Below are 19369 nucleotides of genomic sequence, written 5' to 3' on the forward strand. Positions count from 1 at the left end.
TATGTGCATTATGACAATTTTCACATCCGACTTTCTTCCGAGTCACGGGAACATTACGTGTGTTGTGTGAACTTTTAGTGGAATCTTTCACTTTGTCTGTTTCACACCTTTGTTTGCGACATTGACGTCGTGACCTACTTACGCTAGCATTAAGCAGAAATGGAAAAGTTTCGTGCCAGGAATGCGTTTTAGTGTGTATAATTTAAACGGCGGAGGAAATGTTGATAGGACAAAAACATAGGTTTAGTTAACGAAATTCTTTCATTTTACATTAATTTACAATTTACTTAAGATAATTGGAAAACCTCTCGAAAAATATAACAGTGTTTCTTACAACAGTAATTATATATCTACAAAGAAAGTCGGTGATGTATTACCGTAAGCATTGGAAAAGATTTACAATAAAAATAATTACAAAACTAACGTTACCAATAAATACTTAATAACTATCAATCACTTAGTTACTACATAAAAGGTACTTGATAAACATTATGACTCTATTTATAAGCTGGAGTGTGACATAGTGATCAAAAAGTCAATGAAATTTGCTTTGGTAATGGTAATATGATTGAGGAATAGATTGGAAGAGACAGTTTTTTCTTTAATTTAATGGAGAAGAGATTGGTTAACACCTGTAGGTAATAATAACAACAACAAGATTTATAGATAAAACGTAGTATTCTGAATAGATGAATAAAATGTTTCTTCACTTGATACTAGTTATAAGCCATAACTTCACCAAACCATGTTTAGAACTAGAAAATAAATAACTGTTGAGTCAGATTCAGATCCGATGCAGACGGTCGCCGGCGCGTGAACCAGCGGCAAGAGCGAACCTCAACTATTTTCATTCCAAATTAATCAAAAGCAACTACTTACCTATTATAGAATAGTCATTAATAACAATTTAAAATAGATGTCGATACAGCACTAAATATTTGGTAGAACGAGTAATTATTAAAGTGAGAAAAGATATTGAGATGATTCTCATTCACGTCATGTCATCGTATGAGATAAAGCAATAGATTTAAAATAATTACATACATTATTATTATTTAGGAAAGCGTGAATTTGTATTGTACTATTGTATATTATTAAAGCAAATGTATACTCCATCTTTAAATGCATATGGACTTTAAGATGTTTTAATAAGAGTCTACAAAACGAACTATTTATTCAAAATTAGGTTAAATCAATTTATTATAATCATATTTATGATTCAAATTGTAGTCAGTTAATATTAAGATTGAACTAATAATTGTTTTTAATACTTATTATTTATTATTCATTTTTCTACAGGGGTCTCTTCGGTGAACAAGAAATAGTCGAGAGCTGGTAAATTAATAAGTATGTACTTTTAGGGTGTTGACCGACGGGTAAAAAAGGCATTTTTAATAGATTAGAGGTACCTCACGAACGTAAACAAATTATTTGACTAAACATGAGCCGAATGCTGTATTGTGCAACATCGTTATTGGAACATTTTTTTTAAATATTTTTTCCATCCGCTTCCCGGACGCGGCCAGTTCCGGAGCTCGCGTGCGCCAGCGCAATACGAAAGAATCGATCGACTCGCGGCGCCGCTCAATCAGCGTTTAACTTAACAATGCTACGGTTTGTGTTTCTTTACAAATCATTTTACTGTAAAACCATAAAATAAGGTATTAAAAAGACTTCGCCGGAAAAATAATGAAGAGCTGTATTACTGAGATGTAGAGATAGTACAAATGTAGCAAGTTGAAGTGACAGAAATTTTTCATTGAATAGATTAACAGTATCTGAACGATTCATGCACCTAATTTCATATAATTTACAATTAATATATTCGTTAGAATTGACTATAATTAGGTAATCGGAGTAATCATTCACATTTAGGCATTATAATTATGTCAATTACATTTTGAAGTCGACTTCTTAACATACGTACAATATTAATATGTAGTACAAATAATTAAAGGACATCAAAATAACTGTTATTTAGCCAAAATTGAAATAAATAAATCTAGCTAATGAGATGAAATTTATTACTAAGTGAATAAGTACAGAAAATATCGATGAAAACGTAAATTAAATTTTCATTAAAATTAATATAAATAATATTATCTACACCAAAAGTAATTATGGAAACATTTCTTAAAACTAGTTAACATTGCACTTGTCCTTAGGAGGAGTGTAACCTAAAAGAGTTAATATAAAAATAATACAAGACTATCGCTCATAACTAAGTTAGAAGACATATACATACATTCAATGTTGAAATACTCATGAACGATTAATAACCTAAAAAGTGAGATTCCGCTCATATTGAGGTACTAGCAGCACACAATAATTCGTCCGTCCACAAACAACAATCACTCACACATATCTATGATCTACAAAATGCTTCATTTTGAGCTAGTGGCAGGAATGATCCCGTTTAGTCTTTGCTCTGTGGTTAGTCTCTCCCGATTCGCTTGTGTATTTGCTGGTGCTTGATGAGGTGCGCCTTCTGGCGAAACGCTTTGGCACACACATCGCACCTGAACGGCTTCTCACCCGTGTGCGTTCGAAGGTGTACCTTTATGTTCGACTTGTTGAGGAACCCTCGGTTACATATACCGCATCGATGAACTGGCTTTTCTTTTCCAAGAAGACCGCTAAGTTCGGCTGCCGTTGCTGTGGGAAAGGCCAAAGAACTTCCGTGAATATTCCCTCCATTACTTGATTGTTTCGCCTTTGCTCGACTTCTTTTACTTTTGCTGGAAGGAGTAGCAGTTGTCGTGTGGGCGTGAGGATATCCCAATAGCCGATCCGGACTACAAAGTCCATCGGGCTTCAAACTGAGAGCATAATGAGGTGGGTACCGGCCATTCAAGAGGCCACCTACGCCGTCTGTAGTTGACACAGCGTTTCCGGGAGGGGAAGATGTCGATATTACATCCATACCGAAACTAGTAGAACTGGGTGCTTCTTGTTTCACCGGTGGGCCATTTTGTAGCCTATTTTGTAGCAGAGGCATATAACCATGGGTGAGAAGAGTTTGTAGAGTAGAACCAGCTTGTCCGTGAGATGAAATCTTGTGCAGGAATTCTTGACTTTTTGAAAACTCCTGACCCGGTTTGCATGGAAAATCTAACCCCGGATGGTGAGAATTTGGAAGCGACGGTGGTGGAGAACTAGGTAAAAACTCAGCCAGGTCTTGTGGTACTATTTTATCACTGTGTTGGCTGCAGGCTCCTGCTATCCATGCATCGATATCCATCCAACTGTCTCTTGAATCATTTCTTTCAGGATCTTCTGGTTGTGAGGGTACTGTTGTGTCAGCTATTGCCGAACCAATTATGGCAGCTATATCCTCAATGGAACTAATGTCGTACATGTCTTGTTTGTGACCATCATCAAACATTTTTGCAGGTGGCGAGCAAGATGTTGCGCAAGAATCAGGTGCTCCGGGAGCAGAATTTTCAGCTGAGAACGGTTTCGTATCAGCATCTAATGGGAAAGGTTTAACATCTTCGAGATCAGGGGGCTCAGTCTCCGCAGCACAAGTCGATGATGAGACAACGTCATGATCAGCACCATATCCACTTTGTGTGGGGTAGTTATTGTTTTCTTCTGGAAGACGTTGAGCAATGGCGTGGTAATGGTGACCAGAGATACCGTTTATCGAAAGATGACCAGTATAGCCAGTAAAAGGAGGCAATGGTTTTAGTTCTGCCAGTGGAGGTGGAGCTAGTAGAGAATCCAACAATTCATGGCAAGTCGGAGGGGGCGAAGCGGCGTCCAGCTTGGGGTCGAGCCAGCACGCGCCGAGAAGGAGCTCGTCGCCGCCCCCGCTGCCGGCGACCCCTGCGCACTTCATGCCGCGTCTTACCGCGACCCCAGAACCCAGCGAGATCCCGCCACTGCCATACTTAGACGCCGCCACCCTGACGTGTTATCTGCAACAATTATTCAAAACATATAATCAATACTATAACATACTTTCTTAAACTATGTAAGAATAGTTATTTGTTATACAAGGGTGCAAAGTTGTATTTTAACGCCGAGTGTGGAATTGAAAAACGAGCAAGTGAAAGGATTCTATAGTTGAACCACGAGCGAAGCGAGTGGTTCGAGAATAGAATCCTGAACTTGCGAGTTTTTTAACACACGAGTAGTAAAATACATTTGCACCCGAGTGTAACACAAAACTTTTCCCCTCACTGTAGCGAGGAAATTACAACGCAAAAAATGCGGTTATCACTGCTTTCAGTGGTTCCACAGGTGGTAAATCATCTTTATTAAGTAAGATTCACCTGCTTTTATCAATTTTAAAGCAGTTAATTTGACTTTATTCAAGGTCAAATTACTTTACCCACTAGTGGATAAAATGCGTTTTTATCCGCTGGTATTAAAGGACAAAACACGTGTTTCCGAGCTAGTGAGGGGAAAAAGTTATGAACTTATGCAATGTACCTAAATCAAAATATTACATTTTCGAAGACAAATCACGCGGTATTATTTATTTGCAAGGTCAAACGTTGTTACTGATGGCGAAAATCGTAAATAATGATTTGATCAGGATTGTAAATGTAGGTTCTAAACGCGTACGCAATCAAGATGTAGGCGCGAAATAATCGCTTCCATTTAGCCGCTACGCTTCAGTGGCTATCGGTGTTGTTGCCGTAGCTGTGGATAGCAATAGCAACACTACTTTATGCAAATACTTTTATTCCTATTATTTCATTGGTAGAATGTATTTTGGTTCACAAAAGATAAATTACTTGAGAAGTACGTAAACTATGGTTTACATTTTGTCAATTCGTCGTGCTATTTATGTGCGTTTGAAAGTGGTGATATATCTTCTCTTAAGAAGGGATAACGTACCGTACCTAATAAAAAGGCAATAATAAACAGAGCCAGCAGTTTTGGCAACAGTCGTAATACATAGTTATCAATATTTAGAAAACCTGCATAGCTTGGACATAGTATACATATTGCACAAATTAAACTACGTCATTAACGTCATTTTAAGTTAATAATACCCAAGTAGTGGATTGTGTAGCGTATAGCGGAGTAGGGTGCATTGGGGTAACTTCGAAGTACAGAAATGCTTGGGTAATTTCGAAAGGGGAATCTTGATATGATAGACATAATGGTGATTTTTATGTGATTTTAGAAATTAGACGGCTTTCGAAATTACCCCAATGCACCTAATGGTCCCAATGTTTGGCGTTAAAACAAAAAAATGGTAAAAAATAGTATTGGGTCAATTAGGTAATATATGTAAGTTAAAGGAGAGCTTGAATCCGCTCTATGATAGCTGATGGGCACCCCATCAGTAATTGCACTCATTGCCGTCATATTTACATCCCGCACGAAATCTTTTTATAAAACCTCAGTTCTTATTTCCTCCCTGAATAGTATCATTATTGATTTGATGACTTTCCCGTGGAGTTAATTATTACGACTGAAATTATTTCATAGTTAAAAGTTTCGATTGATTCACGGTTATTTTCATTAGACTTATATTATATTGACCGGGGATGTAGACGTTATTGTTAATTACCTTTTTGATTTTTATCTAGCTCTGTGATATTTCAATGCTATGTGTATATGACGCCTGATGGAAAGCGGACACCGTAACCTATGGATGCCTGCAAATCAAGGGGTGTAACATGCGCGTTGTCGAAACATGGGGATTTCCGATCGGGATTCGGGATCGGGAAACTGCTTTTGTAAAGAGATGCGGCCTTCCCCTTCCATCAGATCGTTAGAATATCTATTGCTAGGTTTTTGAAACGACGGCTCACATATGCAACTGCATTATAAGCTGAAACATTTTATACCAAACATTAAATTTATCAAGCCTTGTTCCTAACCCATATACATTCGAATTTATACTCTGAAGCATGCAAAATTTTTAACATTGCATTCCGATTTGAATATAATTTCGTAAACTAATTTTCAGTTCAGTGACTTAAGGAGCATCTGCGCTTTGTCCAACAACATGACGTATTCAGAAGATTTGAGATGTATTTTATTACTACGCAGTAAGATTGCCTTTAAACACTTTCAGCGAGAAAGATGAGCGGTGGCGGTAGACGTATACTTTGCTGTCGTTAGATATATATACTGTTTTTAGATACAAGACGATATTCTTTGCCAAATTTCATAGATGTTGGTCAACGGATAAACGGCCGTATTTTTGTACTTTAACTTAGGCGCTTGTTTTTTCACACTTTTGAGGGACCGTAGACTTGAGTAAGGGCAGTGCGGACAAGACCGGCATAATTTATTTGAAATAAAGTTTGAGCGGATAAAATTAGATGATTATTAAAGTAGTCTGGGGTTATCCGCACGGTCCTAATATTATATTTTACAAAGCTGTTAGGTATATATAATACTTTAGTGAAATAAGGTACACTTATGTGAAAAAATCTCTTTTTAAAAGGCTCAGCGGGTTGACCATCCCCCGGGATAAGTAAGAAAAGACCGTCTAGTGCTACACTGAGAGAAAATACAACCAGTTTTCATGTTCGTTCAACAAGTTTTTTGGTTAAAATAGCGCCTACGTGCTCTTTGGTTCAAACAACAAGCTACTTGTCATTTGAATCGGCAATATATTTGAATCAACAAGTCGATTTTATAAAAACAACCTGACACATATTGTTTTAAACATACGTTTGGCTGATTCAAACGGATAAACCGCAACAAGTCGAACTTGTTAAATTCACAATGCAAATTTCTCTCAGTGTAGTTCATATGGGAATAAATAGGTATCAAAATCATGATCATTGGTATTTTCCGCAATAATAGTGAATAATGTGTTAGATATTAAATCAAATAACGTTAAGAATTTTAACATATGAGCATTTTCTTTTAATTATAAGGCAAGACGCCATATGTCCTGTAGATGGGATTAAAAAGATTTTTTTTCAGGCCCAGATAAAAGCAAAGCCGGAACTTACAATTAAAGTTAATCTACAACACCCGATTACACTCGACTTATTTCACATAAAGCCTAAAAAATGTTGGTAAGTACTTGTTTATCATCGGCGGGTCTTGCCTTACTCTTATATGACTTTCCGATTAGGCATAATTTCGAAGTTACATATTTCAAAACATAGTATAATATAGTTATAGTTAACTTGAACGCGTTTTAAGTGTATTAATAGTACTAGACAGGAAGAACGATTGTTAAATTACTACGTTACATACATAATGCACAAATATTCCGACTGCTTTTTTATGCTTCTGTCTCGATGTTCGAGTTCGAATACGAATCAAGTTTATTGTTAACTAGTGTTCGTTCTAGGGATATATATTAAAGATCAATGGATTAAAAATGAAAAACTGGTATACCTTCGGAGGTGTAAGAAGCGTAGATATATAAATACAAAAGTTATATTCAGTAGACGGACTTCCCAGATAGACGGTCTTCCCGACACTGACCTTACCTGTTACCTTACTGTTTTAATTACAAACTCGATATCTCCACGCGTTCCCGAGATAAATGTGCTTGACAGACGGGCGGACTTTATGTACATACTTAGTACTTAATCATTGACTGATTTAATCTGATCCCTGGCCGTAACTAGAGGGTAAATTAGAGAGACTTTCAAGCGTCTGGTAAAAGTTACGGCTGGTGGAAATGGTCAGGAATTGATGATTATCAAATCCTTACAGTTTTTTCTATTATGAAAATCAGCCTTAAGAACTTAAGTCCATAAGACTATATTTAAAAAAAAAACCTTGTATAAAAAAATGGTCGACGGGCCGAACAAAGTAATATGCGGACATTACGTCGATACGAACTCTACATGATCCCAAAGTTTCATCGTTGAGATAATGAGGAAGGCCTGGCGGCTCAGGGCTCTTAGTCCATTAAGACTATGCTTCATGATGGCATCCTCGCCATAATAAATTCTGAACTGTAATCAGGAATACGCTGTTAAAATTATTCGGTGTCCTCATGTTACACCGTGTATACTACTGACTTAAATGAATATTTTTTGAGGATATAAATGCGCCATTTGATCATCTAAGTACTTGTATACACAATATGGCAGCTACTTTGGCCAGCGAATAAGTTTGGCCATTCAAAAAGGCAACGCTGCCAGCCTACTGGGCACCATCACCTCCGAGGATGATCTGGGGAGCATTTTTTATTTGTAAATATATATTAATTTGTGTAGTTTTTAGTGCATAATTATATTAAATTGTTTAGTTTAAGTTATATATAAGTCATTGTTTTGTGTTTTTTTTGCTCATAATAATAATGTATCTGATGTATCTTAGTATGTATACCATATTTATTGTTTATAGCAATAAAGTCAAGTATACACAATCACCCTTTTGCGTTATATATGTAAACGAGGTTGTCCGATGTTTGTCTGAATGTAATAGAGGAATCCGCCGATGAGCATGCTGGCATGGCCAGTGGCAGTGCCTGACTACCACCGACGGGCGGCGGCGGCGAGCACTTAGCGCACACGCTAACAATTAACCGAGTTATTCGAGTTACCTGACCGTGTTCTTTGCAACTATCTACTGCCAATCGTAACGAAATCAGGATGCGAATAATAGAAGCATACATGTAAATTTTCTTATACTTACCTAAGTATAAGAAAATTTACAAGTATGCCAAAGTACCTACCTATGTAAAATATGTATGTAAGTTTACTTATACCAAGGAGATAGGTATTTATTACCTTATGAAACGTAACTTACCTACGTTTGCGCATGATAGTATTAACTAAGTAAACCTACATATTGTGGTTGTTGAATTGATCCATTGAATTAGGTTTAATGAATTAGGCTGTAAGTCTATCGTCAAAATTATACGAGATTTTCCATACTGACAAGAAGTTTTTACATCAATACTTCTTATCAATCATTTTAATTTGTGTCTATTATTGTGTTATTTTATGTTTACATATAAATAAAATTCTTCGAAGATATCAAATCTAATCACCATGTTAGGTAGGTATGTGTGTTTTATCGTCCTGAAAAGGAACCTGATACGGTACTACTTATACACATATTATATACTAGTAGAGCTTTAAGCATGAATTAGCGTTACCAGGCATCTATGTCAGATACAAAAGATGAGACCTGCTCCGAATGCGTATTCGCCTGGTTAGCCATTATTTTTTTGCTAGAAACCAATGTTTTTAAATTGAATAACATAGTTTGTTTAATTGTTTTATTTCGTTTGACACTCAGATGCACATTTGAAGAAGAATCTTGGTCCTATTTAGGTCGCACATTTCAGACGTTTTTGTATTTTTTATTGCTGGCGTCCGTTTCAGGACAAATATACCTAAAATGCTAGTTATTGAAGAAATTAAAGTTTACATGTTTAAATCGTTATTAATAACTACATTGACGTACGAACACTCCAAATATAGGAGACCAACAGGTCAAAAAAAATACTTCACAATTTCCATGGCATCATGCAATTAGTTGACCAACAAAGTACTGCCGCACGCAATTTGCAATATCGGTCCAAAAAAATGCTATTAAAATATAGATTTGTTTCGGCTAAGAGCGCGGCCTTGAGTCATTTTTCGCAAAATGGTCGAGTGTGAATAAAGCCCGATTGCACGGGTCAATGGCCCGTGGCGATGGCGGCCGCATAGCGCAATACATCGTTGTAAAAAATACTGAATTACAAGACTGCGATTGCGTTCCGAACCTCGGAACGAAACGTGACTTGAGCGGTGACAGAAAAACTCGCTTTTGTATGCACTTTTTGTTGATATTTAATATTTTGACGAAATACGACTTACAAATACAATTCTTATCTAAATTAGATCCTATTGTATCTGTTACCACTTACGTTTCTGTTTTCACATTGCATGCATGGTTTATATCAATTGGCTTAATAGGCAGGCACTAATGATATTCACAACATAATATGTATTCCTTTTAGGAAGGGCTATTTAGGCTAAGACTAGCTTTAGTATAAAATTTATATTTTGCATGCCTTGTGGCGTAATATGCAGTCATGGAGATATAAAATTGAAAATAAAAAGTAAACGTTCACTCGAAAAAATATAGGGCCATTAATATATCACACAAAACCAAGGATGATTTATAAAGGATAGACAATGTTCACACTAAGCATCGTACCTCCATTTGTTAGCGCCATCTATCAAAAACTATCATAACTACACTAATGAGGCCTACAATTTTTTTTTTCAAATTGACGTGATATCTTCTTCTTCCTCCTACCCTTATCCCACGTTATGTGGGATCGGTACAACACGTCTTCCTCTTCCATTCTCCTCTATCTTTCGTCATTTCAACACTCACATCTTTCTTCCTCATATCCTCTTTCACACAATCCATCCAGCGTTGTTTGGGTTTACCCCTCCCTCTCCATCCATTAACCTTCATCTCCAACATTCTTTTGCCTATATGAAATTCATCCCTCCTCATTACATGGCCATACCACGCCAACCTGCCACTCCTCATCTTTTCCGTTATAGGCGCAACTTTCAAACTTCCCCTAATATACTCATTCCTGATCCGATCCATTCTGGTCACTCCACACATCGATCTCAACATTCTCATTTCCGCTACGTGCACTCTCCTTTCATCCTCCACCTTTGTCGCCCAGCATTCAGATCCATACAATACAACAGGCCTCACAATCGTCTTGTAGATTTTCCCCTTAAGTTTAAGGGGCATCCGTCGATCGCACGTTGTCCCTGAGACCTGTCGCCATTTCATCCATCCCGCATTTATTCTATTTTTCACGTCACAGTCGATGCTTCCGTCATTTTGGAATAATGACCCAAGGTACCGGAAGTCGGAGCAGACTGGTAGGTATACACCATCTAAGGCAATAGGGGAAAAACTGGATATGCCACCGAAATTGCAGAACATATGTTCAGTTTTGGTTCTACTGATTTTTAGTCCCACACTTTCCAGTCTTTCTTGCCATTTTCCCAGTAAGTCTGCTCTGGACCTCAAGTGCATTTTCCCCGACAAGAACAATGTCATCGGCGAACAGCATACACCAGGGTGTTTCCTCCTGTATGTCCGATGTCAGAGCATCCATAACCAGGAGGAACAAATACGGACTTAAAGCCGACCCCTGGTGTAGACCTACCGCCACATTGAACTTGTCGGTGACTCCAGCTTCAGACAGACGTGAGTACTAGCTCTATCATACATCGCCTGAACAAGCCGCACATACTTCTCTGGCACTCCCTTCTCTCTCATACCTCATACACCACCACAGAACCTTACGTGGAACTCTATCGTATGCCTTTTCTAGATCCACGAACACCATGTGCTAGTTCTTTTTTGCTTTTCTGTATGACGTGACGTGATATCATGACATGACATTAAAATAAAAAATAAATATAATATGTCAATAATATGTCATTTATTCTTAGAATAAATTTAAAACACGCAAAAATATTGTGGGGAAAATATGATTTTTGCCCACAGATGTCATATATACCATAGATCAAGCAAACGTATCTACTTAGCGTGTCAAATGAACTCAGTGAAATCCACTGAGTTGTCCGTCTTTAATCGCAGCTTGCAGCTTTCGGGCGTCAATTTTTGTAAGTTGAAGTCAATCAAAACATAAAAAATGCCTCGTTACGTGATATTCAATTGCAACAACACAAAAATTATGAACAATCAAGAGCCTGAGACATATTTAAAATTACAGGCAAGAAACAACTTCAGTACAACATTTGACACGCTCGGCCCCTATACAAATAGATGAACTTGTTTCTTCTATATAAATAAAGTTCTGTGTTTTTGCCCGTTCTAGGCTGCGAAACAGCGCTATCTAGTTTTATCCATAAATAGCCCATACATTTCAGTGTGCGTAGCCGAATGCACAAACGCTCACGATAATATCTCTTTCGTAGCTATCTATCTCTATCGCTCTTGCGTATTGGCACGACAGAGCCAGATTACATTTCAGCGGCGTTTCGGTGGCGTTCCGCGTCGCAGAAATGCCATTCGGCTACGGGGCCTGGGGTACACTTTTTTATATGAGATTGTCAGTCCCGGTACGCCCGGTATATATCGTCCTTGCACAAAACGTATATTTATCAACAATCTCTAACGAATTAAAACGAATTATTATTGAATAAAGTGATATTAAATAAAGCCTTTCTATGTCTATGTCTGTGAATAGGGCACTAAGTAGATCTACGAGTAAATAATATAGTACACATACGGAAAAAAATGAAAACGATAAGTAAATAAATCATGTGGTGACTGTCACTTTCTTTCTTCCCGTGATTTCTACGACAGAAGTCGACTATGGGATATGGCTTTAATTTTGGCGTAAGCGGGAGGCTGGCAATCTGTCACAATTGCGTTTTCTTTTAACCCCTTAATTACTAAGAGAGATACTAAAACTTGAACAGTTTCATGTGTTCTACAAATAATTATATGCGTAAGTATACGTAATTACGGATCTATGTACCTATTTAATATAACACATTAAGAATAGCTGCAAATTGAATAATTTACATTGTATTACAATAATAGCATGAAAGCATATTTCAAGACGCAGGCGTAGTGTTACCAGCGTAGTATTTGGAAACAGAATTGAATATGAGATGTACTTAGCAAGTTATAGTTTAAGCAACTGCTACATTAAGAAAACCGTTATAGTACATTTCGATACAAGTGCGATAAATAAGAAATTCGAAACAAGTGACGATGAATTGAAACTAAGTGAGTTTTAAATCGACACGAGTTTAGAATCACTTATTATCAATTTTTGACATAGTTGCGTAATGAGCTTATTACCTAACAAGTACGGTAATATATCGCCGTAATATGTACTGTAATAGTACATTACACACGAGTTACAAATTTCCTTTTCGCACGTGTATCGTACGACATTTTTCAGTACAGATGGCCCTTCTTCGAAGGTTCGACCTGACAAGAAATGAACCACTTCTAACACTAGTGCGTAAAAAAACACCATCTGTACTGAAAAAATACTAGTGTGGGATTATGAAACGAAGTACATAGTATGTTTTATACAACGGTGACACGTGTTTTAGGTATGCGCAGGCCAAATTCATGATTTTCCATAGTCAGTGTACTATATCATCAAGTTTTCAAAATATTCATTCATCCAATTTCAATTTGAAATAACACAATCGACCACGAGGCAATGGTTTACCTCTTGTAGGGTTAATTGGTTAAATAAGTATCAAAATTATTTTTTTACCAACCTAAAAGAATCAAATTTTTCATGGGTGGCCAACGCTTCTCTTTAGCCTAGTTATGCTTTTACTGGTGACAAAGTGGCAATGCCAGAACAGGCGGCATAATAATTTGAAATGAAATTGGACGTGAAACGGTAAAGATTTTTTATTTTATACATATATTTCATAGTCGCGTCCTGTATATCGTTAGATATCAGCTAAAGCAATATACGAGACTTGTCTAAATCACAATGCAATTGAAACATCATTTAAATAAAACATCATATCGACTGTGTATAGACTAATGCTCAATAAAGATCAAATTAACGTATGGATAGAGTCGCACCATAATCGTTCCTTTTGTACCTTTTTGGTACGGAACCCTAAAATTATGGGCATGAAGAACTTTGCCTCATTACTGGTTATCATGATATAGAAATTTTTAGGCGTATTTTGTAAATAAGGAGTAAGTATAAAAACATTAAATTAATGTCATATACAAAGAAAAAGTGACCAATATTTCCAGTTCAGGCTGAAAATATTTTCCATGATTTAATTTGTTCTTAGAGTATTAAGCGGTATATATTGACATGTATATAAAACGAAGTACAACCTAAGTATTAAACCGATTCGATTATTTTTAGTGGCTGTGATTGTTTTCGATTTCATAATAACCATTAAGTACAAATCAGAGACATTTTGCTGGAATAATGACTCTTGAGATGGTGATAAGTGTGCCGAAATACAGTTCATCCCTGGAGTGCCGAAATCCAAAATTTTCTAGGCACTTAATAACGTTAGAATTTTCAAATAAAGTTCAAATTGTCTGCGACGGATACGGTCGAAGTGGACCCCAGTCTCCTATGAGCCGTGTTAAATGCCGGGACAACGCGAGGAGGATGATGACGGATCCGATTCGAGAGGTTAAATAAAATTGACCAGTATACAAAGTTAGCAAGATCTCATTTTTATAGTCCTATAAATTTCTAAACCTAAACCAGTGCCAAATCGTAGGAATAGTAAAAAAAAGTTTTTTTTTTTTGTTTTACGACTGCCTGGCCTTGTGTTCACATGGGGCCAACGGTTGGTCCAACCCTTGGTGGAACCCCTTGGCCGAGATAAGAGTCACTGTTTACACATTGGTGAACCAATCACTTCGCATTGGCCCTTCATAAAAGATGGACGTAGAATGGAAAAGGCTAGGTAATTATAAGTCATTCACGTTGTCAGCAAAATTTAATTAATAAATAATAACCTCGTGATAAAATGAAATTATCTGAAATATTAACAATCTTTTAAATATTCTGATAAGCACATTTATCTTTTTTAGGCAATACATTAAACATTTGCAAGGGTATTGTATTTCCTAAAATCAACACTATTATTGGCATAGGTAAACATATTATTTTCGTAAATATTTCACTACTGTCCTCTCTGACGGCTGACGACAAACTGAATGAGGCGCCAACGTGTAAACGCAGTTGGCCATTGGCGTCAAGATCCTTTGATGTGTGGACAAAAAACCGACACCAGTCGGTTGGCCGGCCAGCGCTAGCGCCAACTGCCAACATACGGCCAAGTAGCCCTCTACACGCTTGGCCAAGGGGTTCCACCAAGGGTTGGACCAACCGTTGGCCCCATGTGTACAGCGGCCATAAGAATGAGTAAAAGAGGGAGAAGTGGAGAGGAGATAGAAAGTCAATCGCGCCGCGCTGAATTGCGACAGTCCACCCGCTCATCAATATTCCATGAAATCGCTCCTGTGCCCTAATTTTTATTTTTATTGCGGCTACATTTCCACGCTGCTTTATCAAGGGAAACATTATTTCCTTGATTAAACATGTGAAACATATTGTTTCTTGTACACATATAATACGTACAGTGCTGTACTGTATAAATACTGTAAGTACCTAATTGATAATTTATAAAAAGCATTTTTATAATTATGTGGTCAGAAATATCTACAATTCCAAATCACCCTTGAGGTAGGTTTTAAAGTAGGCTGTCTATGTAGGTATTAAAACAGAAGCATAGAACGCTCTATTGTTGTGAATCAGCACCGTGAAAATCGAAAACCAGATTACTTTTCATAGTACTTACGAATCAATAGTAACAGGTCAAGGTTGGTATTTGACTGTTGCGGTGCAGCCGCTTGCTGCCAATCGCTTTTGAAGCACGCTTTACGCTACTGACACACTTCCGTGAGTGTACCGTTAGCCGGCCCTGTTTTTCTTATACCCTTCTCTTTCACTCTCGTTTAGATTATATCTACCTTCTCGCTTAATGTGCGACAAATTTTCGATGCGGGCATAGCGTGTGGGCTGGCCTCAAAATTAATATTGTGATACGATTATTTGTGAATTTTAGTTAAGCTTAAGTGGCTATCGATTACCTATCGGAGAGCTCAGTGTATATAATTAGTTGAAAACCCTAAACTGTGAAGGTAGAAATAGACAACTAAAATTATAAAGTTTAAATATTTTCCTATTTTCATTAACATTCGTGATTCGAAAAACCCCAAACCTCGCTTGAATTGAATTTTTACTGACTTAGTAAAACAGTGATTGGTTTCCCATTAATAAATTTACTTTTCCCCTCACTAGCTCGGAAACACGTGTTTTGTCCTTTAATACCAGCGGGTAAAAACGCATTTTATCCACTAGTGGGTAAAGTAATTTGACATTGAATAAAGTCAAATTATCTGCTTTAAAATTGATAAAAGTAGGTGAATCTAGTAATAAAGATGATTTACCACCTGTGGAACTACTGGAAGCAGGGCCGGATTAAGGGTAGAGCGAGTGGAGCGGCCGCTCTAGGCGCCACATGGTAAGGGGGCGCCAAAATCGAGAATGTGGATCCATACAAAAAAAATATACCTACATTGCGTGGCCGCAAAATGGCGAGAGGAGTCGGGAATGAATCCAGCTATTGAAAATCTAGATTTGTAATTCAGATTAAGTGGAAAGTTGCACCACATTGCCAACATATACCAACACTAATAAGGGTGCTGTTGCTAGGGCGCCGTAAATGGAGGATTCTCCCTTGACGAACCACATTGTTGTGCGGCCGAACGACAAAGTTAAGTCGCTATCCAAATGCAAAAATATGAGTCTATCCGACAGTCCAAAGCGGAGTTCCTCATAAAGCCAAAGGCGCAAAACGTCTCACAGAGGCGCAACTTTGTGAGTCACAGAAGAAGATGGGCGAACTTCAAAGCACTAAGATCCCGAAAGGCACTTAGTGGCAAAATACCGAAATGGGCATCCCGACGGTGACGATCGAGTCCGCAGTTAATCTCTTAATTAACTCTTAGTATTATAAAAATAATAGTGATGGTGAAATATAAGGCCTAAAAGTCGGGAACATAGGCGCCCTGTGAAGTCAAAATATGCCAAAGACGCAGCTCTGCAGGAGATCAAAGCTTCAAAGTTCGCACTGTTCGCAGATTCCCCGCTAGCGGGTTGAGTCTAAATAAATTGCGTCAATAGGAAAAAAACCTTCGCTTCGCTCGCGCTTATTGTTTATATCAGTTCTCTTTTATTTATTTATTTAAACTTTATTGCACAATAAAAAAGAAGTACAAATGGCGGACTTAATGCCTTAAGGCATTCTCTACCAGTCAACCATAGGTCAAAACAGAAACACTTACGAAAAATTCTGCGCTCGCGTTTTCATTTCAAGTCTGCTTTCTTGACTTCATGACTTGGCCACTATAGTACTCCATTTTGTTTGTTATTTTATGTATTGTATTTGTATTTATTTATTGCAATTCACATGTACATTACAGGTTTTACAAGTACTTAAAAGTATAGGTAGGTACACAAATGACACATGAAGCCCTGAGGGGCGCAGCAATAATTAATGTAGGTAGGTAGGAGGCATTTCGCTTATACAATTTGTTAGGTACAATCTTTTTCACGTCATGACGGTGCGCCAACAAATAAGGGTAAACAAATGAAACTGGGTCGGCTATGACTAGGTACTTCATAGTAATTATAGTAAGTAGGGGTATAGGCTTTCAATAATGTTCTTTTATATATATATATATATATATATATATATATGTTTAAAAAGAAAGGTGACTCCGAGCGCCCGAATCGTTACCCAAACGATCTCTGTGTAAGTCCCCACAAACTCGCCATGACACAAAAATTGACAGTGTTTCGTGCTCAAGTGAAAGAACTTTTATTAAGCAAGACTGTGTATACCATTAGTGAATTTTATGAAATGTTAATGTGAAAATAATGAAATGCATTTATTAATTTTTAAATTCTAGACTAGTCACACTTGTTAGTAGTATAGATATTTTGTACACAATGTATATTTTAAATGTACCTATTACCTTGTGTGATGAATAAATGACTATCTATCTATATATTTACTTTGTTTATTCATTATCGTTAAAAAAGTCTTGTAAGCTGTAATAACATTTTTCGATTAAATATTGTTTCAGGGTTTTGTTAAATATTTTATTCGATTGGATATCTTTCATGTCATTCGGTAACTGGTTATACACTTTAATTGCCATATTTTGTGGGCTTGTGCTATGCAGTTTTAGTTTTGAGTTTGTTGTTTGTACGAGGTTATTTTTATATCTCGATTCGTATCGTCTAGGCTGGTCACCGATTTTTTTGAATAATTCGGGGTATTTTCGTACAAACTTACAGAGCTCAAAGATATAGATTGAAGTTAGGGTTAAGATTTTCATATTTATGAAATGAGGATGGCAGCTATCGGGAAATTTAATGTTCGCTAATATTCTTATACAAGTTTTTTGGAGAATGAATAAATCGTTTATATCCGTACTATTTCCCCATAGGATAATAGAATATTTTAGCCACGAATACGCATACGCATAATAAGCTGCGAGGGCAGATTTTAAATCAGTGGTTTTTTTAAGTACCCTTAATGCATACGTAAATTTTGACATTTTGGTTGCTATTTTCTTTACGTGCGCTTTCCAATTTATGTTTGAATCTATGTCCATACCGAGAAGTGTAAAAGTATCAACGCATTCTAGTTTTATGGTGTTGTACGAGAATTCTATTTCTAAAGGGGTTTTTTGGTATGGCCTAAATTGCATTAACTTAGTCTTTGCAAAATTGATTTCTAAATTATGGTCGTTCATCCAGTGCGTAATATCTGTTAATATGTTGTTGAGATTTTCGTGAAGATTTTGATCGTTTAGACATGGTGTAAGCACGGAAATATCGTCAGCGAATAGTACACAAGTTTGATTTATTATTTTTGGGAGATCGTTTATATAGATCAAAAATAATATGCATCCAAGGACACTTCCTTGAGGAATGGAATTCTGTACGTGTGGTACATGTAGGTACATGATATCCACGTTCAGCCCCACGTAACTATACTAGGGTGCGACTGAGAAAGTTCAACCCTTTATCCCTTTCGTACTCTGTATGATGAAATCCATTAATTCTGTATTATATATTACGGCATTACTATGAAAAAATTTCACGCTCGCTACGCTCGCATCTTTTTTCCTGCATAGTGAAACTTCTTGTCTAGGGCGCCGAAACTCAAACTCGCTCTACCCTGATCGAGTGCACGGGCCGGCGCTGACTGGAAGCAGTGATAAATGCATTTGTTGCGTTGTAGTTTCCTCGCTATAGTGAGGGGAAAAGTTTTGTGTTACACTCGGGTGCAAATGTATTTTACTTCTCGTGTGTTAAAAAACTCGCAAGTTCAGGATTCTATTCTCGAACCACTCGCTTCGCTCGTGGTTCAACTATAGAATCCTTTCACTTGCTCGTTTTTCAATTCCACACTCGGCGTTAAAATACAACTTTGCCCCCTTGTATAACAAATAACTATTTCGTTGCTGGTCAGACTACGCGACAAAATGATCACATTTTCCAACTCCTTTACTAAGTAAATATTTGGAACAATTAGACCGGTAAATACTATAGCGTAGATCCTCTAATTTTATCTCAAGTAAACCTCGCTTAGATGCATTTCTTACGGAATTTAGCAAAGCAGCGATTTGTTTTGACATACACATTACTTTTCATCGTCTCCCTATTTGTATTGTCTAATAAACAGTATCAATAATAACTGGTCAGACTAAGCATTAAAAGTAGGTATCTAATTTTCTAACACCTTCACTAAGTCGAACAGTTCATTAGACTGTGGCAAATACTTTAGTGTAGATTCTCTAATGTTCTCTAGTGATATCTCTTAAGAGG

At 37.0% G+C, this 19369-nt stretch overlaps 1 protein-coding gene across 2 annotated transcripts in view; it reads right to left on the reverse strand.

Annotated features, from left to right (window-relative positions):
* Positions 1-1763: 1763 nt before the first annotated feature.
* LOC125241956 (ichor) overlaps positions 1764-19369 on the reverse strand; it is a 122930-nt gene continuing 105324 nt past the window's right edge. For both annotated transcript variants that reach the window (XM_048150672.1, XM_048150671.1), the window contains exon 3: positions 1764-3920. In XM_048150672.1, coding sequence (XP_048006629.1) covers positions 2435-3841 — 1407 coding nt within the window. In that variant the 5' untranslated portion in view covers positions 3842-3920 and the 3' untranslated portion in view covers positions 1764-2434. The remainder of the gene's footprint in view (positions 3921-19369) is intronic.

This window comes from Leguminivora glycinivorella, chromosome Z, assembly GCF_023078275.1.
Source record: "Leguminivora glycinivorella isolate SPB_JAAS2020 chromosome Z, LegGlyc_1.1, whole genome shotgun sequence".
Taxonomy (NCBI): Eukaryota; Metazoa; Arthropoda; class Insecta; order Lepidoptera; family Tortricidae; genus Leguminivora; species Leguminivora glycinivorella.